The sequence below is a fragment of the Phalacrocorax carbo genome, chromosome 4 (genome assembly GCF_963921805.1).
Source record: "Phalacrocorax carbo chromosome 4, bPhaCar2.1, whole genome shotgun sequence".
NCBI classification, from domain to species: Eukaryota; Metazoa; Chordata; class Aves; order Suliformes; family Phalacrocoracidae; genus Phalacrocorax; species Phalacrocorax carbo.
The window spans coordinates 36781297-36800575 of record NC_087516.1 but is presented as its reverse complement, the minus strand read 5'-3'; the positions used below and the strand labels follow the sequence as shown (position 1 = coordinate 36800575).

Genomic DNA, 19279 nt, shown 5'->3' with positions numbered 1-19279 from the left:
AGAGCCAGTAGAAAAGCAGTAAGGTTTGAAAAACCGTCGGAAATGCAATCAGGTACAAAAACCCAAAACCTGAGCAGATGATATTATCATCTCCACCAGGAAAAGCAGAGATGCTGTTAAATGCCAGGCTTCCTCATCCTACTTTCTCCTGAACTCTGTGTGTCCAGATGCCATTTCACCTTCCTCCTGGTTTTGAAGTGGAGGATTTCTATCGTTTTGCCCTTTCCCAGCTCTGCACTGCCCCCCCGCTCCCCCCCCCCCGCCCCCCCCGCCCCCCAAACCACCGCCACCAGCTGCAGTCCATGAAGAAATCCCAGCCCTGGAGGTGTGCAGGGCCAGGGCTCACTCTGGGGAATATGAAGAGGGAAAGGCTGAGAGAAGTAGGATGCTCTCACTGCACTCCTGCTGATCCACCTCTCTCGGCATTATGATCACTCAGCAAGCGCTTGGCTCTTTGACTAATGGGTCAGTATAGATGGGGCTCGGCTGGCACTGTAAGGAGAAGGTGGAGCTCTGCTGGTGATGAAGCTGGAGGTGAAGGAGTGAATCAGAAAGAACCCAGTTAAATGCACAGAGGAATATCTCTACGCCTGAGCTCCTCAGTACCAGGAGCCGGGGAGAGCCTCTCACTTAAAGATGCTGGGGTAAGATGTGACGGATGTTCAGAGATCCCCACATGCACCCACCAGAAAATTTTGTGGATATTTGGCCAGGATTCTGCTCTCATCGCCAGTGCTGTAAATCCAGAGTAGCAACCCCGACTTTTCTGGCTGTGTTTACAGCAGCACAAAACGTGGCTTCTTGTTGTAACTGCTGTAAAAGCAGGATGGGTCAGATTCACGCCTGGTAGAGCATGATGAAGGAGTGGGGGGCACCACTCTATTAATGAAGTCATTATTCAAATAAAGAACTTAAAAAAAAAAAAAAAAAGAGAAGGCTGGAGTTGCTGGTGACACTGACCGACATTGTTCAAGGATCACAGTAAGGAGATCTGCCTGGTGAGCAGGGAGAGCAGAGCTAGCGCCAGGGCGCAGCTGCCGCACGGGGGGAGCCGTGCCAAGGGGGCTGTGTTTCGGAGCATGCACTCCACCCTGGACCAGGAGCCATTGTTGGGCAGCGGCTGTATGCCTGCCAGCCTGCACATGATGTTGTAAACATCCACGGATCTGATGGGAGGCGCTCGGAAGTTGGGTCGGAAATCTGCAGGGGAGAGAGGCAAAGAGAGGAGTTGGCGTTGTATGGCTTGGGGCTCAACTCCTGAAACACAGGGCGCTGTGGGGCAACGTAGCTCAGCAAAAACATTTTAAATGGTTTAATTCATTATTTTTACTTCTAGTCCAAATTTATTGTAAAAACTAAAAAAGAAATATTAACTAAATTAAGTAGAGGAGCTACTTTACTGTGCATGGTTGGTAGATTTAATAGCCTGAAATAATTGTATTGCACATTCTGCTTTACTTTTGCTCCTGCCTGCAGTCGCAGCCTGGTGCTCAGCAGTGTTTTCCACTGATGAAATGCAAATCAGGGATTTTGCATCTGCCCATCAGACAGGTAGGTGAGGTACGCTGCAAACCTTCCCAAAGAAAGTGCTCCACGCTAGTGAATCTGAATTCTCCAGCAGAAGGAGAATACACGCATTTCAAATAGAATTAAAAATTTAGGCCATTATTGGAAACTAGGGCAAAGGGCTAGAGTTACTGTGCTGGGACATTGGAGAAGGGCTGACCAAATCCCTTCATGTCTCTCTGCCCTGTTTCTCCAGCTATAAAACATATAGAGCTAGAAACGTTCCCAGCATCCCCCTGTAGCAATGAAATCATGCCACTTATTTGTACTTTTTGGGCGTTGCAGAGTGCCACATCAGGGTCCTGACGTACCAGGGCTGCAGGGACGTTGGGGCAGGGGCCGTGGGACTGCAAGGGGAGCAGAACACCAGGGACAGGGACATTGTACCTGGCCCATATGCAAGGAAGAAGCCTCTCATGTCCATCAGCTCGTTGTCATAGCCGTGCCAGCCATTCTGCCAGGCCTCTTTCTTCCCCGTCCCGTTCTCCCAGAAAGGCAGCTTGTCCCTGCTCTGGGTGACAAGAGCAGACTGTGGTTAGTGCCCACCTGCCAGGCTGTGTGGGGTGTGCCGTGGGATACCATGATGTGCCACCCCATCAGGCCCCACACCGTGCCCTGGACTAACCCTCCCTGTGAGTTTCTCTTGTCCCATGCTCCCTAGGGATGGCAGCAGATGTGACACTCCAGATGTCCCCTAAACTATAGCAGGAATTTCACTTAGATGAAGAACATCAGCTGACAGTTCGTTAGACGCCTGGCATTAATTTACCCAGTGTTTACAGAGAAGGAGCTACAGTTCCCTAAAGCAGCCAGGTCTGGGCTTCACACTCCATCAGAGGAGCACAGAAGATGTCCCAACAGAGTCTCCCACATTCCCACCCTGGGTGAGTGGTGCTGCAGCCCCTGCAGACAGTGAAGCAGATTGACTGAGGAGGCCTTTCTTTTTACAAACATTTTGTCTGATTTTTGTTTTCCTCCTCTGCCCAGGAAGAAAATTGACTGTGCGCAGGAGCACTGAGGATGACAATGATTATGTCTATGAGGCATAGCTCTTCCGACTGCTTTCCAGGAGAACCCCAGGAGTAACCCTTGCGTTTCTTCATATATAATAGTCAGCAGATGTACCAGATAATTAAACAATTTTAGCTGACAAATTAAATCTCTTTCCTTGTCCCCATCTATTTCACTAACAGCAATCAGAGCAAGCCAAGGAGAACAGACTCCTTCCCCTCTTCCTACTCTAGCACCTCCTTACACTGTGGCTCTGCTAACCCTGCGGTTCCCAGGGACTAATTGTCGCTGGGCTGCTCACCATTAAACAACCTGTACAGCATTTGTTATCATCAGCTCCAGACAAGCCAAGTCACATCTAATTTGCGGTGTTTCTCTGGCAGTACCATGACATTGCCGAAGCTACACCCCTCCACAGTCCTGTCAGATGTTGTGGACTCAGCTGCTTCCTCAGGAATGTCAAACGCAGAAGGTAGTGTGCCTTTCCATCACGCACCCAGACACCAGGAAATCGAGCTACTCACAGCTAGATGTGTGGTCAAAGGCACAGTCATTGCCATCATTTTTGCTGCTAGTTGGGGCTGAAAGCACACTACTTTCTTTCGCAACTGCAGCTGAAGTGAGAGCTCATGAAACAGAGCTGTTAACAGCAGTAGCTTGAGGGAAAGGGCTGTGCAAGCATCTCAGCGCTGCCCTTCTAGAACATCTGGCTCTGCCTTACAGCGAACCCACAAAGACCTGGGGCTTCTTTGGGGCCAGGGCGCTGGCAGCACCCCAATGTGCCTGCCTTGTCAAGCCCAAATGGGACAGAGGACGCGACTGAGACATTCATTTTACATGTTCAGCATAAGCCTGGGCTAGTGCTGCTCCTCAAAGATGAAGCAGGCGTGTCTGGGACTGCTGATGATGGACTTTCCCCTGCATGTGCATGTTAAGCAGCTGTACAGCAATTGTTACCTAAAACTTGGGAAAGTACACTGGGATGGGTATAGGGTGAGTATGCAGCCCTGAGGGCTAATGCTGTTGCACGCTGAGAGCAGCTGGGGGAAATTCTGCTCAAAGGATGGGGACCACTCACTTGTGGAGGGAACAAGATAATATTAGCTGACCAGCTTTGATACAGTTGGAGGTGCGTGAAATCCCTCCTCATCCTGCTTTAACCAAAATGTGGACAGGCTTTTGTTCCTATGCTCCCTGCTGGGGAAAAAAAAAACAGTTTTCCAGATATATCCCCTTTGTCTCTCAAAAGAAAAAAAAACCTTTTCAAAGAGCTTATAGCTATCCATTAGCCAACAGAGAGTTAAAACACCCCATGAGCGTGATAGGGAAGAGCTGAACATCCTCTCTTCAGTGGTTTGGGCAGGAAGTATAATAGAAGGCTCAATTATTGCTTTAAAAATATGACAGGAAACTTTCATTTTCACATCCCAGTCACAGATAATGAAAATGTACCAAGGAGAAGGAAAATCTGACAGAATTAATGAGAGGACATTCTTGAAAATCAGAAACAATGGGAAGGAATGGGCAGAGAGACAGAAATAATTACCATAGCAGCAGTGTTTGCTGCACTGTTATTAAGGTTTGTCAGAGTTTCAATGTTTTTTTAAAAGTGCATTTTTTTTTTACAGAATATATAAAAATGTTCTGTGTTGAACTTCTGTACAAAGGAGTTCAGCTGTAATTTTTAAAAATAATTTTGAATAATTTTGGCAAAAATGTTTCAGATTCCTACTTTACATGTCTGAGTCTTAACTCTGGCTTTTAAATTTTTTTTAAAAACTAGAAATGTGGTGCTCACCCATCCATATTCAAAAGCAATTGCGTTTTCTTTTTTTAGAGGTGCATTTTTATTCAGCTGTGGAAATTATTATCCTAAAGTCAGGTTGGCTAGTGAGAAATGTGGTGGTGTGGACAATCTTGAGCAAAGCCTGGTGAACAGTAGCTCTGAGGGTCATGAAAGAAGATGCTCAACTAAGTTACAATAATCTGCAAGGCAATGATTGGCAACGACAATGGTGGGACACTGGAAAAAACAAGGATTCCTTGGTTCTGTCGCCAGTTTACTGACTTAATGCATGGCCTTGGGCAAATCGCTTAGTAATGCTCCTCAGCTTACCCACTTAAAGCATATATAAGTTGCCTCACCCTCTGAACTGTGGTGAGGTGCAGTTGATATCTCTAATGTGGAGATGCTCAGTAGCAATACAAGTACAAAATAACAACAACAACAACAATATTTTATAGTAACAAAATAAGTTGGTATGAAAAATATCTCCCTGTGCAAGTCTAATTGATTCTCTGCTTAACAAGCTCTCAGATTTCAGTGTGTGCGCTGGCTATCTCTGAGGCGTAAACCCCCAGTTTGACCCTTTTGAGACTGGAAGGCTTGGGAAAAACGGGGGGTTTTTAGGACAGAGTCTGGTGGGAGGGAAACCAGGCAGAAGGAGAAGTTGCCACAAAGTGCTGCTGAATGGAGGGTTAGTAAGGTCTTGAATTGGAAGCCCTCTTTTTGTGTCTGAGATGGAGGTAAATGGGCAGAGAAAGACGAGTAAAGCAGCAGAACTGGAATGGGAAATGCAAAAACACCTTCTGCTTTATGATGATGAACAAAAAAATACCAAATGTCTTGACTATTTACCTTTGTCTACCTTCAGCATAGCTGCCATGCCTTTAGGCTCTTTTAAGCACACAGTAATATTTGACGTTAGTTTTGTAGTCAGCCCAAGTAAATGATGTAACACTTTAACTCAATGCCCAGCCTAGAACTGTACATTTTTCTTGTTGTTTTGATATATTGCACCTTTTCACATTCATGTCTAAGTATTTTGCTTCTATACTTTACCTCTACTATGAACCATCCTTTCTCGGCCACAAGAGTTAGAGGAGACACAAATTTTCCTTTTTTGTAGAAAAACCTGTCTGGAATATCCTGTATGTTATAAACATGCATGTGTTCCACAGCTTTCAATTTCTGATATATCTGCAAAGAAAACAAATGTTAGGACACCATATGGTTGTAAAGAGCATATACACACCTATGGGTACATGGAAACACCTGATTTGTAAAATGGCTAATTCCCTTTAACAGCTAATCATCAGCACTTTCAAACTGGGACTTTGCCAGTCCAAAGATGTTGGCTGTGCAAAACCTCCTTATGTGGTTTAGGAGGTTCTGAAAACTTAGATCATAAACACATAGGAACACATTAATTTATGTATTATATACATTTATAATAGACACGCTCATAGAGGTAGGCACGTGAGTGTATTAACCCACAGCGAGAAACCAGCAGAAGCCAAACCGTCACAGGAGACGGTAAGCCAAGTGATGAAAGGTCCTCAAAGGCATCATGTGAACTGGGTACAGATGCAGAAAAGGGATATTGCCCTTGGCCTCTGCCACTCGTTCCCTCTTTGTGCTCTTGAGCAACCAATTAATGCCACCTTACCTGTGTTTCTTACACTTAACCAGTCAATCCAATCAAAGGGATTGATAGTGCTTAGTTATCTGCTTCATAACGGTGCCATGAGATTTATCAGCCAATGCCAAGTGGTTTATTAATATTAGTCATACTGTCTGGAATATATCACAGAAATGTCATTAAACCCCAAATTATTCAGAAAAATACTTTAAATGCCTAAAGAAGATCTTCATATGCCATAAAGAAGGCAGTTATTGGAGTCCCCAGAGCGTATATCCCTCTTTTGCTTAAATATAAACGATCTTCAGGAAGAAATAGCTTGATTCTGCAAACAATGAAAGGTCCTTCACTAGCCTTTTAGCTAAGTCCTCCTTGTGTGTATATTTGTGCAAGATGTTTGCATTGATAGGCAGTTGCCATAAGGATGGCACCAGGGTGTGGTGGTGCAACTCAGCCAGACCCTTCCACCATGACCTGGATTAGAGGGTGGTCCTGGTGGTTCATCAGTACTTCTGGTGCTTCAGAAAGGGATAACTCTTAAAGGTGATAACCACTATGTTATGATATGATCTAATTCCTAAACATGGTTCTTTAAAGTGAATTAAGAATAGAGGAATCTGGCTATTGGGAAACAGAAAATCAACTGTATTTCACTTAAAAATGCATCACTCCAGTAAGAAGTCCTAAAAAGAAATGGAGGAAGAAAACAAAAACATGGTGTGAGGCATTGTACTTCATTCTCCTTAGGGATATTAGGCTGTTTAATGAGAAAGAAGCATGTGCTTAAGAGCTTTGTTGAATAAAACCCCATGTCTGCTTGAAGTCACAACTTTTACTTGCCCTTGTTTGAAGGTCTGGCCTACAGAAACAGGGATCTCTGAGTTAAGGCTGGGAGAGCATGTATAAATGCTGTGATCTGCTGCAGGAACTTTGAGTGAACTGCTTACACACACCTCTAAGACAACTTTCAATTCTGGCACTAATACGAAATGTTCACAGTATCGCAGCTATACAATTCCTGGAGAGATTGTTTGAGTGCAAAAATTAGCAAATATTCTCTTAAAAAAATTTCACAGGCTACAATATACTGGAACTGGATAAAACATAATACAGAAAATAAAACTATTCACCTGGAGCATGGGCTGCCTCTTTTGTACATCCACTCATCTATGTTCTGAGGACAGCAATAATGACTTCTCAAGCATTGGTTTCTGGTTAAAATATAATGTACTAGGCTATTAGTTACAGATGCTGCATTTTCATTTTTTTCAAGTGGTTTCCAAATTTTCTTCTGTATTGTTTTAATTTGCCCCTCAAAATCCTGCAGTTCTAGCCTTGGGCTTTCATGATTGATTCAATCCAACATGCTTATTCGTCAAAATTCTTCAAAGGAGAATATTGTAAAAAACAATATTTTTTGTAATTCTGGTCTAATGGAGTTAATTCCTCAAACTGTATGGGAGTTTACTGGAATATGAATGCCTGACCTGCTCTAGATAATTTGAAAATCCCAGCTAGAGTGTCAATAAATTTACTAACATATATAAAGTCCTAAAAATTGATTTTTACGTTAAATCTTTTAGCTGTTTATCAGAAGCACATAGGGGTGGGGTTTGAAAGCATGTAGCTGTGCCAAATAATGGTGAAAGTTCATGCCTTTTAATTTGCCTGGTGTGACTTTCCTTCAGAAAGCAACATCACAAGAATGTCACAGGAGCCAAGTCTGACTCCAGGTAAGAGCCTCAGGCTGGTTTTCACCCATATCTCTGAGAGCAGGATTAGGATGATATGAGCAAACAAAAGACACAATTGTCATAAAACCCAAGGAAATATAAAATTAGATACATATGAATAACCTGTACTTACCTCTGCATGCTTCTCTGGAGCCGGCCAGAGGCTCACAACAGGACCTCGGTCTTTCATTTGTATGGTGTCACTCATATTGATATAGTTTTTCAGCTCAATCACTTTGTCCGCCCAAGAGATGTCTGTCATCCCGTGATCGGAGAAGAGGAGGACGTTGACGTCATTTTGAAGGCCCCTGCTCTGTGAAGCGAGTGCATGACAGCCGTTACGTCCAGGTAAGAGCTTTGCACTGTCTCTGTCCACTGGAAAATTTTAATCCCTGTTTGACCTCCACTGACTGGAAATTGGCCAGAAGGAGCATGGTTGCAAGTGCCCTGCAGTGTGCTTTGCCACCACCCGTAACAGCGGACATCCACTCTCACCTGCTGCCCTGGAAGTGTCTGAGAGGTTAGCGCCAAAGAGAGATTTTCCAAAATAAATCTGCCCCCTTGTTAAATAACCAGACGCTACATCCCAGTCCCACAAACCAGTTGCCCCAGCTGGTCTTAGACAGGATTTTATCCACCTGTTCTTCATCTGTAGGCCAAAATGACTGGGGAAAAGCAACTTTGTCATGGTACCACCTGTGGCAGGGGTGTTTCTCTCTTCCCCTCCCAAACACAAGCACTTAGTGAAATTGGAAATACATATTCCTCTCCTCACTGAAACACATAAAGAACGCCAACATGCATTAATCATTGGCAGGAATATTAATGGAATTGACATTTACTCAAAAGCTTGGTATCCTTCTTTGCTCACTGATTGGTGCCATAAAAAATGCTATAAAATTAATTGTCTGATTCCACAAACCTTAGGAAGCAAGTGGTTTTGATCCGTTCGCCTGCTATAAAACCCAGCCAGAAACACAGGTTATAAACAGAGCAACAAGTTTATTGGTTTATGGCTTCCCAGTGCTATTGGTATAATAATCCACTAGAAGGATTATAATGCCACTGATGAAAATAAAAGTCAGGGGAATGGACCCTTGACTTCCACATGATCTTGGTAGCCTGTCTTTCTCAGGGAATAAAAGTTTACAGTCAATGCATCCAGTTAACAAGCATTAAACAGGCAGTGCCACAAAAAGCAGTTTTAAAAGCCCTTTCCAAATGCACCCAGGAGCCAGGTTTATGGATGCTACTCACCTTGATGAGCATGATCATTTTGCTCAAGGCTTTGTCCACTTCCTTCAAAGCGTTCTTCCTCTGCTGTGACGAAGGGCCGTAGTGGTGGCCTTCCACGTCGATGCGCTCATAGTACACTGCGGCCATCTCAGCACTGCCGTTGCTGGAGGTGGGAGCGGGGGAAGGAGTGAGAGGCTGACGCACATGGAGATCTCCTGACTGCCAGCATTTATTGTCCTCACCAGCATGTAAAGCCACAAAAACTGATTTTCTGCTGTGCTTTCCTACCCACTGTCACACTGCTGGGCTAACTGTTCATGCCCAGAGTCTCTCGAGTTTGCTTGAGACTCCCATTGGAAATGCCAGGTAGAAACTGCTATGTGCAAGTACAGCCTGTCCTGGCAGCCCTCTATGGCCTCTTTGAATTAGGAAAGTGGCTTTTCCTTTAATGACAAAGAAAGACCCAGAAGAAATACTAATTTCTGTGCTGAATACCCTTATTAAAAGGATTGTGGGAATTACCAGGCAAATGTACTTTAATTAAAGCTTGGCAGTTCTGGCTTTCTCCTGTGTGAGGTCTTCCAAACCACCGAGATCAACTCAGGACTGGTTCTTCCATGACCTTGCAAAATCCCAAGTCGTATGAATTGGGTGAGATTTTAGATGGGTTTTTATTCAGGAATATGACCAAAGGGAAAATAAGTAATCTCAGAGTTGCACAAGTTTAGCTGATCACGTTTCTGCCCTGAATGCTCTCAGCCTAATTAGTGGGGGTTGCGCATACATCAGTGCTTGATTACATTTTCATGACCACTTTATAGTTCAACGTAAAGCTCCCTGAAAGCAGTCGTGTGGATAAAATAGCAAGTCTATGCTAATGAAATTCAAACCCAGTCTTTTTCTACTGTACTTAATGTATGACAGGGTGTGGCATCCATAATACATGCCCTCATCCAGACCAAGATCCCTACAAAATGAGTGTGTGATGTCCTGACAGGTCCAGCTTCTCTGATTAAAGACATCTTAGTAGTCTGGTGTAATGAGTGAAGCAGAATAGAGAAAAATCAGAGGTGAGGGACTGAATGAATGAATTAGGATCTGTCATTTGCATTTGTAGGTTCACTGAAGGCCTCAGGGGAGCAGTCCTGTAGGAAGCTGAAGGTCTCTGCTGTGGTGGGAATTTCTCCACCGCTGGCCCAGCAGAGCAGTGTTCTTTCTCACTCTTCATGATTTTAAAAATCATTCAAATGAAGAAGCTCTTCCCTCTCCCCAATTTAATTTTAAGCATTACTTTCCATTTGTATGAGGCATAAACTAATTTCTAAAATTTGACCTGTAATTTATATATTGCATACACACTCATTGAACCTGTTGAAACAGTTCTGCTGCAGTGCTTGTATTATTTAGACTCTTTTGTGTCTTCTCACCTGTAACTAAATTATCATTTCAATCAAGATAGAAGCTAAGAAAGATTTATTGCATAAAACAAGTGGTCTTATTTAGGCTGTGGTGAGATTTCTCAGTAAAGGCTCAGTGCTGTAGGATGAACATTCCACTTTGCGCATGGCTTCAATGGGACAAGCTCCAGTTACACAGCATGCTTAGGGGTTTGCAGGATCGGGTACAGCACATCCAGAGCTTGTAAGACTGAGTTTGACTTTATTCCCATTTTTTGCCTTTTTCCTATGAAAACTAGGCATCTCTGATCATGACTTGCTTTCTAACTGTGTTTCAGTCCTGTCTTCTGCCACCACCAGTAACTTTCAAAAGAAATGGCTAAGGAAAGCTTGCTGCAGAAAGCTGGATGGCATCAATAGCAATAGCAAAAAAGGTTTTGTATTTTATCAACACACTTTGCAAGTATCGTGCAAACTTCATGATACCTGTCCAGGAAGGTAGGTAGAGTACAACAGCCCTTAAATTATAGTTTTGGAAAAGACATAAGTGAGGTTTTAGTTCCACTTGCCAAAAATGGGTTCTTGACTTAGTTTTGAATATTTTTGGCCTAGATAATGGTCTTAAAGCATCTGTTGGAAGAAGCTAGAGAATATTCCTTAAGGATAGTTTCCTTTGGTTGCAAAAGAAGCTCAGTGGCTCCCTGATGGTCTAGGTACTCTTGCCCTTGCAAACTCCCTTAAAACTCCCTTTGACCCTGGTGAAATTAGGATGGGTCAGGATGTTCCTGTGCCTAAACTCAAGTTAACCCCTAGGCCACCATGCCACAATAAAGGGCTTACTCTCTCTACCCTGAAGTCCCTGTAAGGTTTGCTAATGGTGGGAGCATAAGTGCAGTTCATTAACCACTAATACCTGCCATTAGGGCAACTGAGCAAGGCACTGCTCCAGGCAACAGACCGCCCTGGCCACAGGCTGTTTTCCCACATATAGCTAGTGCCAGCCTCAGCTTAATAGGCTTTTTCAATTAGATGGGGTGTGGAAAGAAAACACACTGGATTTGCCAGTCTTTGAACAGCTTCAAGAGTCAGCTGCTCTTGCAAAAGATGTAAATGATGATAAAATGCAGCTCAAGACTCTTGTACCCAGAGATGCTAACTCCTGCTTAAATGAATACGCCTACAATAAAGGCATTTCAGAGGCTTTAATTCTTATGGGCTGGCCCAGCAGTGCTGAAAATTATTTGCTAAAGTTTAAAGGACTAAACAAAGAGGATGAATGGGAGAAAGGATAAGGAAAACCTACTTGATTTTTAACCTGTTCATTCTTCTATTCTCCTTTCTTACTGTAAGTCCCTGCAGTGTTTACACTGCAGCTGATTGTTATTTTTACAGATGATTGTTCCTTTTTCCTCTTTCCTTCTTTGCTGCAGACAGGGCACTTAGTTTAAAGAAAAGGAACCCAGGCAGAAATTCAAGAGGGGTGGTGTGTAAATGGACACCAGAGGCCAGATCTCCTGCAGCTCCAGCATGATCTGTAGGATTTCAGCAGGCGGTAGCTGGTGTTTATGGCAGCCATCATGGTGGTAGTGATTTGCTCTTTTCTTGAAATCACCAGCTTTCTCTTCTTGCAAGCTGCCCCACCGACACTGTTGTGTCCCAGTCCTTTACTTCATTTCCACTGAAGGCAGCAACAAGCAGCCTTGCAACTCGGGGTGAATTAGCTATTGAAACATTTTCAATGGGCTCCAGCTACCCAAAAGAGCAGCTTGAAGGGCTGGACATTCTAACGGTTTGTGCCTTGCTTTTAATCATGTGCACAATTACAAAGCTGCAAACTGTCTTGAGAAGCCTTATGCACCTTGCTTCATAAAAACCAGGCAGGAAGCTTCAAGTATATCTTGAGCCATCCTCAAAAGATACGTGACCAAAAAGCTTTCTGTGTTAATTCTGCTTCCACCAGAAGTCAGAGCTGGTGTCTGTATTCAGTTTTCCATTTTCTTTTTTATTCACTGAATTAAAAATGATGCAGAGCTCCAGAAAGCCTTCTATGGCACATATAACCTCCTCATGTCACATGCACATAACTTTCTTAAAATCAAAGCTAAATCATTTCAGGATCAAATGTCTCACATGTTCTGAGACAGCTTCTCTCTAAGACCGATGTTGTAAATGACATTGTGATTTGTGAGCATCTGTGCAGCAGGACCCAGTGTGCAACTGGGAGCAAGTGTCCAGCAGTGGTCTCATAATTTTGGAGCCTTTATTTCAAGGACAATCAACACTCAGCATCTGAATATGAAACTTTTCATATTCAAATCACTATGGCAGTTCACAAGCAGTAAAGTAGAAGTATATCCTAGGATTGGATAAAGTATGCAGTCAATGAGGTTTTAAGAGAAAGCGCTTAGTTATAGCTAAGGTAAGGCATCGACTCTGCACGTGGTGGTGCAATCTTCCCTGATTTTACAACCTATGTGGAATTGTCCCTTGTTAATATTTGGATGAGAGATGGTGGAACTGGAAAGCTGGGTGTGGAGCATACGTTTTTCCTATGAATTGTCTGAGAGATATATTCCCATCATTCCCATCAGTTGGGCTAGATGATCATTGTAGATCCCTTCCAACTGAACTATTCTATTCTATTCTATTCTATTCTATTCTATTCTATTCTATTCTATTCTATTCTATTCTATTCTATTCTATTCTAAATATTTGCATAAAATTAATGCCTGCTCCAAAACCATTGTGTCTGAGATGCTCTAAAATGCAGAAGGAGTCAAAGCATTGGTCTTGTAAACAAGTGACCAGAGCTGAATTTCAGAATTTCCAGATTCCCAGGAGCTCTCTCTAAATCCAGGCATTTCAAAGTCTGCTCTTGCAGGTCAGTGAACAGATATTCACAGATTGATCTTGAAGTTTTGAACAGCAAATTAAATATAGTAAGTCAGGATGTCTCCTCTGTATAGTAACCTAAACATGAAAAGAGGAGCACATCTTTTTCTCTGGTCTGAATGTAAGGGCCTATTTCTGTTATGGTCATGTTTCTATGACAGTACTATAAAGCAGTCTCAGCCCCCATCTTCCTACCTGGGAGCCAATCCTGAAAAATGTCCCTAGAGCAAGGCTGATAGTAAACCCAAATGCTCATCCTTGAGAGAGGAAGCCCCACACTGTAGAAGTCTAGTGGACATACCTCAAAGACTCGAGAGCATCTCTGATGGCATCCTCAAAGTTTTTGTCTGTCGGGACGCTGAAGTATTCACGGCAATAACTTGGTCTGACTCCAAGGATTTCAACCTCGCAACCTATGAGTGGAAAATACGGCAAGGTCTGCTGTTTCACCTTGATCACAGCCCCCACACTGTTCAGGTTGGTAAATTCGCTGTGACTTTACTTACCTTACACCTTGCCTGCAGAAAGTCTTGTGATTGGGAAGGGAAAAGGGGAGAGAGGTTGGTTTGATGGGTGGTTGTAGCAAACCATACATTGGATCCTTTTATTTCCCTCTCTAAAAGGAAGGTCTGTGTGACCTTCCCACAATAAAACTCTTGATTCCCTCACAGCAGAGGGTTTCCACTTTAAGTGCTAGCTTGGTTTTGTTTTAACTACTACAGCCACATAGCCTCATTTCCAGGCTTCCAACATAATAGATTTAGATATTGTTCCCTGAAAGTTCAGCAAATACTTTCCAGTGAGACACGTTGTATCTTAGGCCATAATATCCTCTATAAACTGTATTTTATTATGTGATACTGGCACTCCACTATTAAATCTGTTTCCCAGGAGGTCTTATTAAAACAGTATAAACCAATTAACTCTCTTGGTAACCTGCAGCCTTCCTTGCAATATACACTCTGTTTTGTGGCCCAGAAATTTATGGCAACAAATCCTACAGGAGAACATGGCCCTGAACACAGAAAAACATGTTTTTGTGGGGTTTTTTGCCCTTTTGCTCTCTGGTTACTATGCTGCTGAATAACATTAATATTTAAAAGAAGTGTGCTTTCAGAAACACTGGATTAATGCAAATTATCTTTCAAGAGCCCCAGAGTCCTCCCATCACCGTTAGGTATTTTCTGGTGTATCCTGGGGCACAAGGGAAAAAAAAATTATTCTGCAAAATGGCCTCTGTACACTGCAATACAGTCAGGTCAAAAAAAGCAGCTCTGAGACATAGCCTGAATCTGCCTACATTTGAGCCCCTTTGCTTCTCCTTTGGGATGAAAAGAAAAGGCATTAAGGACTGACATAAGTTGACGAAATGCTTCAGAGGGAAGAAGGTTGCACAGGATGTGTAAGCATAGAGAGGGCACTAGAGCAAACAGAGCTACTTTCGGAGATTATTTACAGTGGTTTACTTACTGGGACACTCAGTAAAGAGAATTTGTCAGTGTCTTGCTTCTCAGCCCACGAGGTCACATCGCTGAGGTGCAGTACTGGGGGACATCACCTGAAGACTAAGCTGTCTAAGAGACTTCTGATCGTGACTTCTCAGGGGTACCATGAAAAGTTAGAAAACTTAAATATTTAAGCTTAGGAAATTTTAAAAAATCTTCACTGATTTGCAGAAAGCCAGATAAGTCAGTTGGATGTTACCCTTTCCAAAAGTTAGAGAGCCCTAGCACACATGACAGATTCAGTCTCTTCACACAGTGGTGCATGGTAGTGGCTCCCAGGTCTCCACATTCTTGTGTGTTTCAAGGGACCCCATCTATCATGATTAATTGTTTGGTTTGTAAGAAGTAATTATTTGCAATAATAAATAAAATGTAGTCAACTAATTGACTTTTCTGTAAAAACATAGTTACATAATTTTGAATCTCTATCTAATATTTGTTTTTATAAAAATTGTGGAAGTGTGCGATGGTGCTCACTTTTTGTTTTGCCCCTGTTGCCCGAATCTTATATGACTTAATCCTCCCCTTTCTGCATGGAGATACTTTAGTGTTTATCTCTCCACCATGAAAGGAATCTGCAGCCTGGGTGAACAGCCTGCAGATTACTTGACAAGAACTGACTCTCCATACTGTCCCACAGTAAAACTTCTATATATCTGTACACAACACCTTCAAGAAATTACGTTGTATAACAGAGACAGGTCCCAGCTGTTACCTAACCAAATAATAAAAAAAAATGTATCTATGAATGACCTGAAGTAATCTCTAGGAATCAGGAGCCCTTGGCCCCTGCCCTGAGGGAGTGCAGCTTCAGTCTTTTGGATGATTTCCTGGGTGCTACCAGTAGCAAAACATGGGCTTTCAGCTTCCTCGGATGCTAGAGGTGATGCAGTAGTCCTCTGTGGTCTTTGCTAGTATTTCAGGACTGAACCGGAACTTCGGAGCCAATTTCTCCTCTGACACTTGAATCTGGGAAAAGATTGGCTTCCAAGTCAGGCAAGTAGTTAAGGACACATTTGGAAATGCCTAGCATTTTAGTTTGGGTGGATGATTGCTCAAGCTAATGACTAATAAGATGATTTTGCCTCTTTTTTCCTCTTCAGATACTGACATCAGATTATAATTTTCTCAGATAATGTTCCTCAGAGTTACTCACAAGATAATTTTAACTGGAAGCATTAACCTCTTGGGGATCTGGGATATTTTAGTTGCTCAGATATCTTTGCTGTTTCTAGATGGTCAAGTGATGAGCATGACATAAAAGACTACAGAGTCAGCAACAATTAGAAATCATTTTGGACACTACATATTGGTCTTCAAGTGTGCAGTTCATTGGCAGTAACACTGAAAATTCAGGCTGCTTAGATACCAAGAGCTTGCTTTTTCTTTTTTTTTAGCCTCTGTGATGAACAGAACCTAAAATTGGATTTTCGATATTAAGGCCTGTTACAATTCCAAAATACTGACCATGAAGGCTCTTTAATATTTAAATTTCTCTGTGGTAGAGGCCAGGACAGATAGTAAATATTTCTCATTTAAATATTATGGGAAAGGAAATTTAAAAAGATTCAGAGCCAGACAAAGGGAATGTTAAGTTTTTCCTGGTTAAACTACTAATAGATAAGCTGTAATATTATATGTATATGTATACAAAACTAATTATATGTATAGGTATAAAAACTAAGAGGTAATGTTAGATACCTTTCTGCACAGATTTGTATGATGCTAAACCTTCAAATAAAACCTGAATTACTGGAGCAGGAATAAGGACTTCTTTCACAGTGATATATAGGCTCCTCTTTATCTATCTGACATGGAGACCCGAACCTCTGCCAGCTTTAAATTGCCTTTCTAAACATCTATTTAACAGACAGACACTTCATGTCATAATAGGTTTTGAAAAATTTCCAGACTAGTTCCATGGTCTGGTAAATGTTGTGTTTAAATTGCAAAAAGTTGGGTTTAGGGTCTTTCTCTCCCCTTTCTCTCATTTCAGTGTTCAGAAAAGATGTCACCGCACTTCAGCTGAAGCAGTTGCATAGGCTGCTGGAAAATTATGCAGTTGGAGGGTCTGGGGTGACATCACCCACTGGGCTGAGCGTGAGGAGCACTATAACGCTTTGACTTCAGTGATACCGCTGGGATGCTCTCGCCTTCCTCTGGGACTTCACCTGCTGGAGCAGCAGTGCTTCCGATAGGCAACCTGGCCATGAGGCGACGCATTTCACCCCATGTGTGGTCTTAGCTGTAGTGTTTTACTTAGCAATCAAACAGTCAAAGGATACATGACTTTTTTTCCCCAGGAATGCCTTGAAGAGCAGAAACTGCCTAATAAACACTGTGAAGAATGAAGAAAAATGTCCCTACAAGCCAAGCGCCTATATTTTGGCAGAAGCAGCAGCTGGGACCCCCTGCACAGTGGTATTTTGGCTCCTCTGCTTCTGGAGGCAAGAGAGCCCAGAAGAATTCTGCCCATGAGTTGTCTTTGCTGTGTTTATGTTGGGCTCACAGATGAAGCTGTGATGGATGGGTGTTGGCATCCAACAGCCCTCCTGCTCTGTGTCTGTTTGCTGGGGTCTGATTTTCTTCCTTTAAGCACTGACTACACATGACAGAGGAACATAGGGAAGAATACAAAGTGGCAGATTTTGACTTCGGACTTTGCAAAGCTTGGAACTGGCACTGAGGAGGAAATGGCCGTGGTGTAAGTTAACCCTGGGAATTAGCTCACTGGCATTCGCAATGTGTTTATGCTACATTTGATCAGTCTTGTTCGTCTTCACTGCTGGCTAGAGAGAAAATAGCATCTTCCAGAACAAAGTGTGATGGATTTCGCTGAACATTGCTATTCCTGTTAACAGTTTCCCAAATTTTTCTTGTTCAGATCTTTATCAGATTTGCAAGATTCATTACTAAGCAGCAATATATCCTCAGGCTAGAAAGTTAATCACTAATAGCAAATCATACTCAATACAAATATCTGTGGGACCTTCATGCACCTTCGTTATTAAACCCTTATTTTTTTCTTTCATTTTCATAGAATCATAGAATAGTTTGGGTTGGAAGGGACCTTTAGACATCAACTAGTCCAACTCCCCTGCAGTGAGCAGGGACATCTTCAACTACATCAGGTTGCTCAGAGCCCCAGCCAACCTGACCTTGAACGTCTCTTGGTCTCGGGCCTCCACTACCTCTCTGGGCAACATATTCCAGTGTTTCACCACCCTCACTTAAAAAAAACTCTTTCCTTATCTCCAGTCTAAATCTGCCCTCCTTTAGTTTAACACCATTACCCCTTGTCCTGTCACAACAGGCCCTGTTAAAAAGGTTGCCCCCATCTTGCCTATAGTTGCCCTTTAAGTACTGAAAGGCCACAATAAGGTCTCCCTGCAGCCTTCTCTTCTCCAGGCTGAACAACCCCAGCTCTCTCAGCATATCCTCATAGGAGAGGTGCTCTGGCCCTTGGATCATTTTTGAGGCCCTCCTCTAGACCTGCTCCAACAGCTGCATGCCCTTCTTGTGCTGAGGGCTCCAGAGCTGGATGCAACACTCCAGGTGGGGTCTCACCAGAGTAGAGTAGAGGGGCAGAATCACCTCCCTCAGCCTGCTGGCCATGCTTCTTTTGATGCAGCCCAGGATACAGTTGGCCCTCTGCGTTATGAGTGCACATTGTTGGCTCATGTCCAGCTTTTTGTCCACCAGTACCCCAAGTCCTTCTCCGCAGGGCTGCTCTCAATCCCTTCACCCCCCAGCCTGTATTGATACCCTGACCGATGTGCAGGACCTTGCACTCGGCCTTGTTGAACCTCATGAGGTTCTCAAAGGCCAACATCTCCAGTTTGTCCAGGTGCCTCTGGATGACATCTCATTCTTTTGGCGTGTCAACTGCACTGCTCATCTTGGTGTCATCTGCAAACTTGCTGAGGGTCCACTCGATCCCACTGTCTATGTCACTGATGAAGATATTAAATAGTACCAGTCTCAGCATGGACCCCTGAGGGACACCACTTGTCACCAGTCTCCATCTGGACATTGAGCTGTTGACCACTACCTTCTGGATGTGACCATCCAACCAATTCCTTATTCACCGAACAGTCTACCCATCAAATCCATATCCACCCAATTTAGAGGGAAGGATGCTGTGTGGGACTGTGTGAAAGGCTTTGCAAATGTCCAGATAAACGACATCCGTTGCTTCTTCCCTTTTCTACTGATGCAGTCACTCCATCATAGAAGGCCACTAGGTTGGTCAGGCAGGACTTGCCCTTGGTGAAGCCATGCTGGCTGTCTCGAATGACCTCCCTGTCCTCCATATGCTTTAGCATAGTTTCTAGGAGGATCTGTACCATGATCTTCCCCGGCACAGAGGTGAGAGTGACAGGATGGTATTTCCCCAGGTCCTCCTTTCTACCCTTTTTAAAGATGGGCACAATGTTCCCATTCTTCCAGTTCCCAGGGACTTCACCTGACTGCCATGACTCTTCAAATATTATGGGGAGTGGCTTGGCAACTACATC

The 19279-nt window shown here is 43.2% G+C and overlaps 1 protein-coding gene across 1 annotated transcript in view; it reads right to left on the bottom strand.

Annotated features, from left to right (window-relative positions):
- Positions 1-943: 943 nt before the first annotated feature.
- ENPP6 (ectonucleotide pyrophosphatase/phosphodiesterase 6) overlaps positions 944-19279 on the bottom strand; it is a 33134-nt gene continuing 14798 nt past the window's right edge. Inside the window, exons 3-8 of the mRNA XM_009505565.2 lie at positions 13559-13670; positions 8990-9131; positions 7866-8045; positions 5420-5557; positions 1954-2077; positions 944-1200 (exon numbers count right to left, since the gene is read on the bottom strand). Coding sequence (XP_009503860.2) covers positions 977-1200; positions 1954-2077; positions 5420-5557; positions 7866-8045; positions 8990-9131; positions 13559-13670 — 920 coding nt within the window. The 3' untranslated portion in view covers positions 944-976. The remainder of the gene's footprint in view (positions 1201-1953; positions 2078-5419; positions 5558-7865; positions 8046-8989; positions 9132-13558; positions 13671-19279) is intronic.